The 11,212-nt window shown below is 44.4% G+C and overlaps 1 protein-coding gene across 6 annotated transcripts in view; it reads left to right on the plus strand.

Annotated features, from left to right (window-relative positions):
* The window catches only part of WNK2 (WNK lysine deficient protein kinase 2), a 99,493-nt gene extending 96,380 nt beyond the window's left edge, over positions 1-3,113 (plus strand). For 5 of the 6 annotated variants that reach the window (XM_049769939.1, XM_049769943.1, XM_049769944.1 and 2 more), the window contains 2 exons: positions 394-505; positions 2,910-3,113. In XM_049769939.1, coding sequence (XP_049625896.1) covers positions 394-505; positions 2,910-2,935 — 138 coding nt within the window. In that variant the 3' untranslated portion in view covers positions 2,936-3,113. The remainder of the gene's footprint in view (positions 1-393; positions 506-2,909) is intronic. The other variant, XM_049769942.1, reaches the window with a different exon arrangement.
* Positions 3,114-11,212: the final 8,099 nt, after the last annotated feature.

Raw genomic sequence — 11,212 nt, forward strand, 5'->3', positions numbered from 1 at the left:
TCTACATCGTGGCTTCCTTGGGCCTCACCACCATCCTGTTCAGTCCTATCATTAGGATGCTGATTTCCTATATGAGATAGTGCAGAGGCACTGCTGGCCTTGATTCCAGGCTCCTAGAAAACCTGACTTCCCGGAACTTCCGAGTGTGTGCAGCCACTTACGAGGCCTGTGGCTTGGTTATCTTCCAGGGCTGCTTTTGCCACCCAGATGATCAAAGCTATATATATAGGTCTTGGGCATAAGGACAGCAGGCAGCTGCTTCCTGGCCCGGTATGGTCATTCTGATTACATCTGGGACCCTTCTTACATAATAGGGAGCAGCTATGGGAATCTTGGGGAGACCAGGGAAGACACGTGCTCCCAATCACTTGTGCCCCTCTTCTCATCTCATAGGTCAACGCACCCCGAACAACAGTGGGGACATCTTGTCTGGTCCCAGTGCCTGGCCCTCCACCCGCCGTGGTCATTCCTGGAGCTGCCTCAGCCCTACCCATGCCTGTGCCAGGTACTGCCCTCCCTGGCCCCCCCTGGTCCCCTTTGGACATCCTCTGTACCAGTCTGGAAGTTTGCTTCCCATTCCTGTATCCTGGGAGCCCCAGTGGGCAGCTGGAAGCCCTTTGCAGGGCCAGGCTTGTGTGTCATGGGCATTCTGCTGTTTTCTACACCACTTCTCTGTGGCTTTGTGTGGCTGGCAAACTTGGTGCAAGGCTGCAACATGCCCAGGTGAATGAGGGTGGTCAGGATGGGGGAGCCAACTATGGTGTGACTCCTGGTGTGACCACAGGCTCAAATTAGCTGTGCTGCAGAGTTTGGCCCCTCTCTCTGGTCCCCACTTCACATTCTGTGTCTTTACGCTCATTTCCATACTTGCCCCAGTGGTAGAACCCTATTATCACCCATGGAAAGACAATGCCTCAAGCTTTCTATTCCTGGATGAAAAAAAAAATCTGCTTTTTTAAAAATTAGAAAGGAAATTTAAGGACATTTAAAGTGGGCTTGTCAGAACAGTTTATAGATGTGAGGTGAAAGTCTGATCTTTAGTTTTCTGTTGTAAATGTTTAGAAAGGAAGGAAGGAAGGTTGGATCATAACATATCCAAGTTGTGAGTATGGAAAGTGTATCTCCCCGTGGGCCCATGCTGTCGGGACTCTTACCCGGACATCGGACATGCAATACACACATGTCCCTTACAGTTGCCTGCAGCTCTTTGAGCTGACTGTAGGCACATGATCATGGAGCTGCCTTGCTAATGGGTCCCGTTAGGAGTGAGCAGCTGTGTTAATCTGTGTGGAATATTCTGGAAACGGCTAACTGGGCCACTGACCTTCTGGTCCTCTTTGAGGCTGTGAGGTGAGGGTTTTGGGGGCCCTTATCGGGCTCACACCCACGTCTTTATTGGCTGCAACCCTTCTCAAGCTCCCAGGCAGAGCAAGGCCCCTCTCCTCCATGCTAGAGGCTGCTTCCCTGGCCTGACCAGCTTTGAATCTCATAGTTGTGACTTGGGACCTTGTTAGAACCAGCTAAATTCTTTTGGTTTAAATCTGTTTTCCTTCCAGCAATGTAGTTAGCATCAAATTTTCTGGATGATTTTGCAGAATGCTTGCCAAAGATTTATGTTCTTCCTCCTGGCTCCTTGGGGTTCTGGCAGGCCCCCTGGGCTGCTCATGGCTGGGACATGACAAAGACTTGCCTTGTACCTGATAGCCTGGGCACAGAGTGCACAGAGTGCTAGACAGGTTGTATATAAGCAAAGGAGGGGGAGGGGGAATATATAATTATATATATATTTTTTGTTCGCTTTTGTTTTTGTTTTTTGGGGGGTTATACCCCATGGTGCTCAGGGGTTACTCCTGGCTCTGCACTCAGAAATCGCTCCTGGCAGGCATGGAGGACCATATAAGAAGTCAGGATTTGAACCACCATCCGTCCTGGATCGGCTGCATGCAAGGCAAACGCCCTACCGCTGTGCCATCTCTCCGACCCCTATAATTTATATATATAAATTTATATATTTATTTATTTTGTTTGTTTGTTTGCTTTTGAGTTTTGGGTCACGTCCAGCAGTGCTCAGGCTACTCTTGGCTCTACGCTTAGAAGTCACTCCTGGCAGGCACGGGGGACCATATGGGATGCCAGGATTCGAACCACCATTTGTTCGAATCAACTGTGTGCCAGGCAAACACCCTACCGCTGTGCTATCTCTCTATTCCCTCCCTTGAAAATGTGTGGAACAACCTCTTTCTCTGACCTTGGATCTGTGAAAGGGCTGGGCTGGCTGGGCTCTGGGCATTGAGCTAGTGGCTGGGCAGAGTAGAGCATTGTGGTGGTCTGGCCTCCTGCTCAGCTACAGGCTGAGGGAAGTCCCACCATGATGCATTGGGGACCCTTGTGGCATCTGGGTCTCCCTGAGCTATTGTCTGAGCAGGTTTGTCTGCTCAGCAGGGACTGAACAAGGCAAGAGGTAGTTGACTCCAGAGCTTAGAAGATAACTGGGTTGGAGTGGCCCTGCCACTCTTCTCCTAGGAGTGCAGGCCTGTCTGCAGGTGTGAGATTGGGGCGGGAACTCAGCATTGCCTTCCTGGTCACACCTGGAAGGACACCTGGAAGTTCACAGAAGAACAGACCATTTCTGCCCTCTCAGGCAGAAGTCCTAGCCCAGGTCATCTTAAGCCTGTGGCACAGTTGAGCATTCACTTCAGTCCTACTCCTAGAAGAGGTCGGCATCTCCAGAGGCTGCTTCCTACCTGTGCCTGGACTCAGAGGTGGCTCCCAGTAGTAGGTCTGGCTTGGCTGTGGGAAATGGCCAGTGCCCTGCCTATAAAGATTCTGACTGCTTGGCCACGGGTCCTCTGGGGCCCTCTGGCAACCACATGAAGCTGATCATGAGCTGTGGTGGTTTTGTTTTCTAGATTCTGAGAGTGAGGAGCCCGACTGAGCCTAGGTGGCCCGATGTGTCCTGACACCAGTCCCGAGACGTCTCAGGCTGCTGAGGGGATGCTGGGAGCGAGCCCACAACGCCGGTCACTCATGCTGTTTTATAACCACTTTCTAAGCATTTTTTATTCACAATTGGAAACACAAATGTAATGCAAGAATAAAAAAAAATATTTTGGGGGACAAAGGACTTTGGTTTTTCAAACTCTCTCTCCTTTCTACTGGCACCTAGGCAGGCCATTGGCCAGATGGTGGGTGTGAGGGTGCTAAAAAGGCTCCCAGAACCACACAAGTCCTTTGGAAACCAGGTAACTCCTAAGTAAAGATCTGGGTGTGAGGATGAGCATTGTCTTTTCACAGTGACCTGCCATTCACTATGCAGCTCAGTGTTCTGGCCATTCCCAGCTTTGTTCCAACTTACCAAGAAGGAGCAAGGTAGAAGCTGACCAGTGCCCTGGCCCATTTGGTCGCCCCTGTCCTTCCCCCATCACCCCAGAGTAGGTCAGGCAGCTATACAATCTCCAGCAATACCCGATTGCCAGCTTACAGACATGCCACAGTGGTGGTGGCAAGCCAGGGGAGGAATCAGTGCCTGAACAGTCACCACTGGGACTTAGATAACTGTGTGAGACAGTTTTCCAGTTCCCCAAACATTTATTTTCCTCAAGAAGAAGTACCAGGCTTTGAGGTTTGATTCCTGCTTACCCCTGCAAGAAGCAGGACTGCCCAGCATCCCCTCCATTGTCCCAGAGCAGCGATGAGGTCGCCCTCCTACCTCTTGACAGCTCTCTACCCACCTGGAGCCCTATTGTGCAAGTGGTGGTGCTGCTTCACTGTGGCTTGTTCTGCCGCCATCTGCTGGTTGCTCATGCTTCAGCTTTTTTATGGTCTATATGCAATATAGATCATAGGAATGGTCTTTTGGTCAGAACTGTTGGGGGGATCAAAGTAACTGAAGGCTAGCAGGTAAAGAACACATGAGCTATTGGTAAGGCTTGTGAAAGCTGATGGTCAGATTATAGAGACCCAGCAGGGATTCTAATCATCAGATGGGAAAAACTAAAGGGGTGAACATTTCCCCCAGAATTCCCAAGTGGGCTCCACTTGATTGTGGAGCTGTGTTTTTATTTCTGACCAGTTTTTCCCCCACTCAATGCTCCTAAGACTGCTTGACCTCTGGCATCCATCCACTTTTTTTTTCTTTTCTCAATTTATAGAAAGACATAGAAATATGAGGCAGAGCAAAATGATTCAAGTTCTAAGATTCTGTGAAAAAGAAGTGGGAGCCCTTATCTAGAAGCTATAAGTAAAATTAAAATAAGAAAAGAAGGGGGCAAGTTGGGTTTGGGGGGGCATAGGCACAGTAAACATTGGGGAAATTAAAAAGGAAATTCCCTTGGCCTAAGAGATACAGGGTGTCTCCACCCATGAGGGCTCACTTTAAAAAATAAGTGTGTATTGGGAACATTGTGTCTATTTTTAATTTTATTATACTAAAGCACTAAGATAATAAATGATCAACAAATGGAGCCCAAAGCAGGCCAGTGGAAAGAAATAATAAATCTTAGAGCAGAAGTTAATGAACTGAGATTCAAAAGAAAAACAATCCAAAAGATCACTGAAACCAAATGGGTTTCTTTGAAAAAATAATAAACAAAATCAATAAACCACCAGAAATGAAAAGAGGGATTCACAGAGACCACAGAAGTTGAAAGGACCATCAGAGATTACTCTGAGAATATTTAAGCCACAAAATGAGAGAACCTAGAGGAAACGGATAAATTTTTGGACTCACCAAGAGTATATAGAATACCTGAACAGATCTATGACTTTTGAGGAAATTGAAATGGATATCAAGTCTACCCTAAAGCAAAAGACCAAACCCAGATAATTAATAGTGAATTATTTAAAGAGGTCCCGTTACCTATTTTTTTCAGTCTCTTCCACAAAACCGCAGAGCCAGAAATTCTATTTCTATGAAGCAAACATCACCCTGATATCAAAACATAGAAACATTACACACACACAAAAAAAGAATTACAAGATGTTTTCCCTAATGAACACAGATGCAAAGATCATCAGCAAAACAGTAACAAATGACAGAATTCAATAACTTACAAATACCATATACCATAACCAAGGTTCATTCCAGGGATGTAAGGATAACAAATATACACAAGTCAATTAACATAATACATAGTATTTAAAAAAATCAAACAAATAGAGGCATAAAAAGCATTTGGCAAGATCCAGCATCCATTCCTGATTTAAAAAAAAAAAAACAACAAAATTGTAATTAATGGGCCAAAGAGAGCACAGCAGTAAGGCATTTGCCTTGCATGCTGCCAGCCTGGAAGGGATCTGGTTTGATTTCTGGCATCTCATATGGTCCCCCAGCCTGCCAGGGGTGATTTCTGAGTGCAGAGACAGGAATAAACCCTGGGCATGGCTGAGTGTGGCCCTAAAAACCAATCAATTGATCAATCAATCAATAAAGTTTAAAAACAATGGAAATTGAAAGAACTTTCCTCAGCATTATCAAAGCCATTTACCACAAGCACACAGCAAACATACTAAATGGGGAAAATTAAAAGCCTTTTCTCTTAAATCAGGCATGAAGCAAGGTTGCCAACTCTCACCACTTCTATTTAATATTATATTGGGAGTACCATAGCAATTAGACAAGAAAAGGATCAATGGCATTCAGATAGAAAAGAAAGAAGGGGGACCAGAGAGAGAGCACAGCGGTAAGGCATTTGGTTTTTGGGTTACACCCAGCAGTGCTCAGGGGTTACTCCTGGCTCTCCACTCAGAAATCGCCCCTGGCAGGCACGGGGGACCATATGGGATGCCAGGATTTGAACCAACCACCTTTGGTCCTGGATCGGCTGCTTGCAAGGCAAACACCGCTGTGCTATCTCTCCGGGCCCACAAGGAAGCCTTTCCAATAATTCAGCTATAAGCAGAAGTGAACTCAGACCTCTTTCTAATGCCATTAACAAAGTCAAATCAATGAATTAAAGACCATGATATCAGACCTGAAACCATAGGGTAAACATAGGTAGAACTTTCCATGACACTGATGCTAACAGCATCTTCAAGGATGAACCGCTACTGACAAGCAAGTGGAAGGAAAGATGAACAAATGGGACTACATTAAATTAAGTTCTGTAGGGGCTGGAGCAATAGAACAGGGGTAGTGCATTTGCTTTGCACGTGACTGCCCAGGACAAACCTGGATTTGATCCCAGCATCCCATATGATCCCCCGAGCCAGGAGTGATTTCTGAGTGCATAGCCAGAAGTAACCCTTGATTGTCACCCGATGTGCCCCCCCCAAAAAAACTTTCTGTACCTCAAAATAAATGACCAAATTACAAAGACAGTCCACAGACTGGGAAAAACTATTATTTGCATACCACTCATCTGATAAAGGGTTAATATCCAGAATATAAAAACAGTGGTAGAAATAAAATAAATTGGATAAAATATCCAATTCCATCAAAAAAGGGAAGAGGTGAATAGAAATGTTCTCAAAGCAGACAAGTGTTTCACCCTTCCTGAAAAACAATATGGACATTTCTAAATATCTAGGAACTGAGCCTCCAATTGACTCAGCAACTCTATTAATCAGAATATAATCTAAGGCCCCAAAAACAAAATGAAAAAGAGACATTCAGACCCCTAAGTTCTTTGTGGCACTATTCAGTCGCCAAAATCTGGAAATAAGTCCAAGAATAGATGACTGGATAAAGTAACTATGGTAAATAAACAGTCATGCAAGTTGCTGCTACATGGAAACTGCAGAATATCATACTGAGTGGAGTTAATCAAAGGGACACTGATGAATAATGTCTCAAACGGTATATAAACATAATGGTGGAATAACAAGTACCCAAAGACAATGGAAACAAAAAACATGAGAACTGGTGTTCAGTAGGAAACATGCCATCCAAGGGCCTGAGGGTTTGGGACAGAGAGGGGGCAATGTCTAGAATTGTTTCATTGGGAGGAGAAAGTGGTGCTGAAAGGTGACACAGTGTTATGTGTGAAGCCCTCTCTGCAACAGTACTGTGAACCACCGTGCAAAATCAGAAGGAAAAAAAAGCAGCTTTATAGAAGCAGACTTGGTGGTGGGAGGCAAATGAGATTGGGGTATTGATGAAGGGAGATGGACCCTGGTGAAAGAATCAGTGTTGAAATATTGTGTGCCTGGAACCTAATCATGAATAAGTTTGTAATTTTATGGTGACTACTATTTTTTTTTAATGCCATGATTTACAAAGTTATTCACAGGGGCCGGGCGGTGGCGCTGGAGGTAAGGTTCCTGCCTTGCCTGCGCTAGCCTAGGACGGACCGCGGTTCGATCCCCCGGCGTCCCATATGGTCCCCCAAGAAGCCAGGAGCAACTTCTGAGCGCATAGCCAGGAGTAACCCCTGAGCGTCACAGGGTGTGGCCCAAAAACAAAAAAAAAAAAAACAAAGTTATTCACAGTTGACTTTTAGACATACAATGTTCCAGCACTGATCTCTCCACCAACCATTGTCAACTTCCTCTTTCCAGGGTTCACAGGTTCCTTCTCCTACTTTCCTACACCCAGCCTGCTATTTTCAGAAGCATTTATTTTAAAGAGTTTTTTTGGGAGGGAGGAGGAGGTCACCCCGGCAGTGCTCAAAGGTTACTCCTGGCTCTACACTCAAGAAATCGCTCCTGGCAGGCTCAGGGGACCATATGGGATGCTGGGATTCAAATCACTGTCCTCTGCATCTAAGGCAAATGCCCTACCTCTGTGCTATCTCTCCGGGCCTCACAAGCATCTTTTAAAGTTGAGTTTGAGTCTCATGATTTTAATGTTCTTAACTCTGGTTTGGAGATTCTACTCTCATTCCTTAACACCACCAATGGACCAGGATCCCTTCATCCCTTCCTCCCATCTTTCTCTTCTTCCCATCTCTATTTCTTTCCTTCTCCCTATAGGGCAATGATGATCTAGGGCCTAGGCATTTCCCCTTTAAACTATTGCATTCTCAAGGTTCACTTCATTTACCTTTAATCATGTCCTTCAAAAGCTCCATCTAGGTGCATCCACATCAGGGATGGGAGCCTCACCAGAGGAATTGGGAGGGACATCCAATTAATCTATATGAATATTTGTTTTGGGGAGCCACACCTGGTAATGTTCAGAGGCTATTCCTGGCTCTGACTCAGGCATCACTCCTGACAGGCTCAGGGGACCACATGTGGTGCCAGGAATGAAACCTGGGTTTACCACATGCAAGGCAAATGCCCTGTCCACTGTACTATTACTCCAACCCTATATAAGGGGTGATGTGTTAAATAACTTGAATGAAATTCATTAGTAAGGTTGGAAGTATCTATGCTCACACCTAATGTTCAAGTGAATACTGTATATACAAGAGAAACAGAAGCTATACATTTATAGCATAAATATATTGTGATACATTTATAGCCAAAAACAAAAAGGGTGGACCCGAACTTCCTTTGAGACCCATATGAAGAAACAAAAGCCTGACCATTCTCCAAAACCCAAATTCTGGAATTATGGGCTATGAAGTGATACTAGGCTTTGATATAAATATAATGGGTGCAGAGCTGCTGCTACTTTAGCACTTGTCAAAGAACCACAGAATAAGAGAGAAGGAAAGGGGAAAATGAGCAGATAAAATGAATAAAAAATTAATCTGCAAGATGATAATATGAACACAAACTATATCAATAACCACATTTTGTAATGGTGTATAAATGCCTTGACCACTTTGATGAAAAGATATGATCAGACTGGATTTTTATCTCTTTTTTTTTGTCACACCCAGCAGCGCTCAGGGGTTATTCCTGGCTCTATGCTCAGAAATCGCCCCTGGCAGGCACAGGAGACCATATGGATGCTGGGGTTTGAATCGCTGTCATATTGCTTGGAAGGCAAACATCTTACCTCCATGCTCTCTCTCTGGCCCCCAGACTGGATTTTTAAAAGGTCCAACTATATGTCTCCTATAATAAATGTACTTTAAATATAAAGACATACAGGTCAAGGTAAAAGACTGGGTAAAGATACACATCTTAGCATCAGCAGAAAATTTCAAACATTGTAGATTTACAAGCAGAAGCTTGTTCTGAAGGTAGATGATTATTTCATAATGAAAAGAGATCAGCTCATCAAGAAAACATATCTAAATGTTTATGCTCCCATAAAAGCATCACAATATGCAAGGAAAAGCGAACTTCAAGGAAAGAAATCCATACCATCAGTACTTCAGTACACCTCCCTCAACAACTGGGAGAACAAACAGAAAGCTTAATGGAATGAAATCTGCCTCTGATTCTGGGGTCTGACTGCTTCTGCATCTTCTCTGTCCACATCAGCTGTACTGGCCAGAAACCCTCTCTTACCACCATAGATAGGAATTAGCACTATGTGTGAATCCCTATATTTGGTTTCCTTCTCAGTCACTAACCAGCTCTGCAAGTTCCCTTCATTATCCCAGAAAACCTAATTGTGTTTATAACAATTCATCTCGGGATGTGTGTGTGTGTGTGTGTGTGTGTGTGTGTGTGTGTGTGTGTGTGCCCACACTCACATGCTTGGAGATCTCTTTTGTTTCTCCAATCTGATCACAGAAATCCTGCAGAGCACAGAACTAAACAACATTTTCCACCAGTTTCTCCTGATTGACATTTCTAAAACTCTCCACCAGAGTAAAATACTTATACTTTTTGTTTATGCCCATATTCAGCTGTGCTCAGGGCTTATTCCTAGCTCTGCTCTCAGGGATCACTCCCAGCAGTACTTTGGGACTATTTGAAGTGCCAGGGTTTGAATATGTCCAGGCTAGTGCCTTATCCACTGTACTATCATTTTCCCCTCAATTATTATGCATCTGTAGCTCATGCACCAAAATAAGTCATGAAAGTGAGTGACAGGGGCTGGAGAGATAGCACAGCTGTAAGGCGTTTACCTTGCATGCGGAAGGATGGTGGTTCGAATCCCGGCATCCCATATGGTCCCCCATGCCTGCCAGGGGCGATTTCTGAGCATAGAGTCAGGAGTGGCACCTGAGTGCTGCCGGGTATGACCCAAAAACCAAAAACCAAAAAAAAAAGAAGTTAGTGAAAAATTCTAAAGCATCAGGTTATTTGGACAATATGTCTGGTCACAGTAGAAATAAATGAGAAAGTACTAAGAGATCTCAAGAAAATACCCAAAATTGGGGCTAGATGATAGCATAGTGGGTAGGACATTTGCCTTGTTTGTGGTCAACCTGGGTTCGATCCCGGGCATCCCATATGGTCCCCTGAGCCTGCCAAGAGTGATTTCTGAGCGCAGAGCCAGGAGTAACCCCTGAGCACCATCAGAGGTGGCCCCAAAATCCCAAATAAACAAAACAGAAAATGCCCAAAATATGTGGGAATGGAATAAATTACCAATGAAACAAAGAAAACATTAGGAAAAATTTAAACTGAAGGAAAGTGGGAAGACATCAGAAAGAAAGAAGACTCACTAGATTATGTTAAGAGCAAACAAAGCAATGACTTCATCCATCTCCTAGTTAAGAAAGCAAAAGAAGGGGACCGAAGAGATTGCATAGAGTTAAGGTATTTGCCTTGCATGCAGAAGGACGGTGGTTCGAATCCTGGCATCCCATATGGTCTCCCAAGCCTGCCAGGAGGGATTTCTGAGCGTGGAGTCAGGAGTAACCCCTGAGTGCTGCTGGGTGTGACCCAAAAACCAAAAAAGAGGCAAAAGAAGGGGTTGGAGTGGTGGCACAAGTGATAGGGCATTTGCCTTGCACATGCTAGCCTAGGACAGACAGCGGTTCCACCCCCCGGTGTCCCATATGGTCCCCCTAAGCCAGGAGCGATTTCTGAGTGCATAGCCAGGAGTAACCCCTGAGCGTCACCAGGTATTGCCCAAAAACCAAAAAAAAAAAAAAAAAAAAAAAAAAGCCAAAGAAGAGTAAATTCCAAGTGGGCATAATAAATGAAGGTAATAGAGAACAGAATAAACAACAGGAAAAAAATGAAGCCAAAAGCTGATAAAGCAATAAAACTGAAGAATCAGTCATTAGCCTAGTCAGGGAGGAAGATGAATAACAATCATACAAAGAAGATGATCTCTAGATTGGTTCCAGATACAATAAAAAGTCATTGCGGATTATTATGAATACTGTTAAGTATGTACATCTGACAACTTAGGAAAAATAGATATGTTACTTGAAAGAAGTGAATTGCCAGAGCTGATTTAAGATGAATTGGTAAC

The sequence above is a fragment of the Suncus etruscus genome, chromosome 3, assembly GCF_024139225.1.
Source record: "Suncus etruscus isolate mSunEtr1 chromosome 3, mSunEtr1.pri.cur, whole genome shotgun sequence".
In the NCBI taxonomy this organism is placed as follows: Eukaryota; Metazoa; Chordata; class Mammalia; order Eulipotyphla; family Soricidae; genus Suncus; species Suncus etruscus.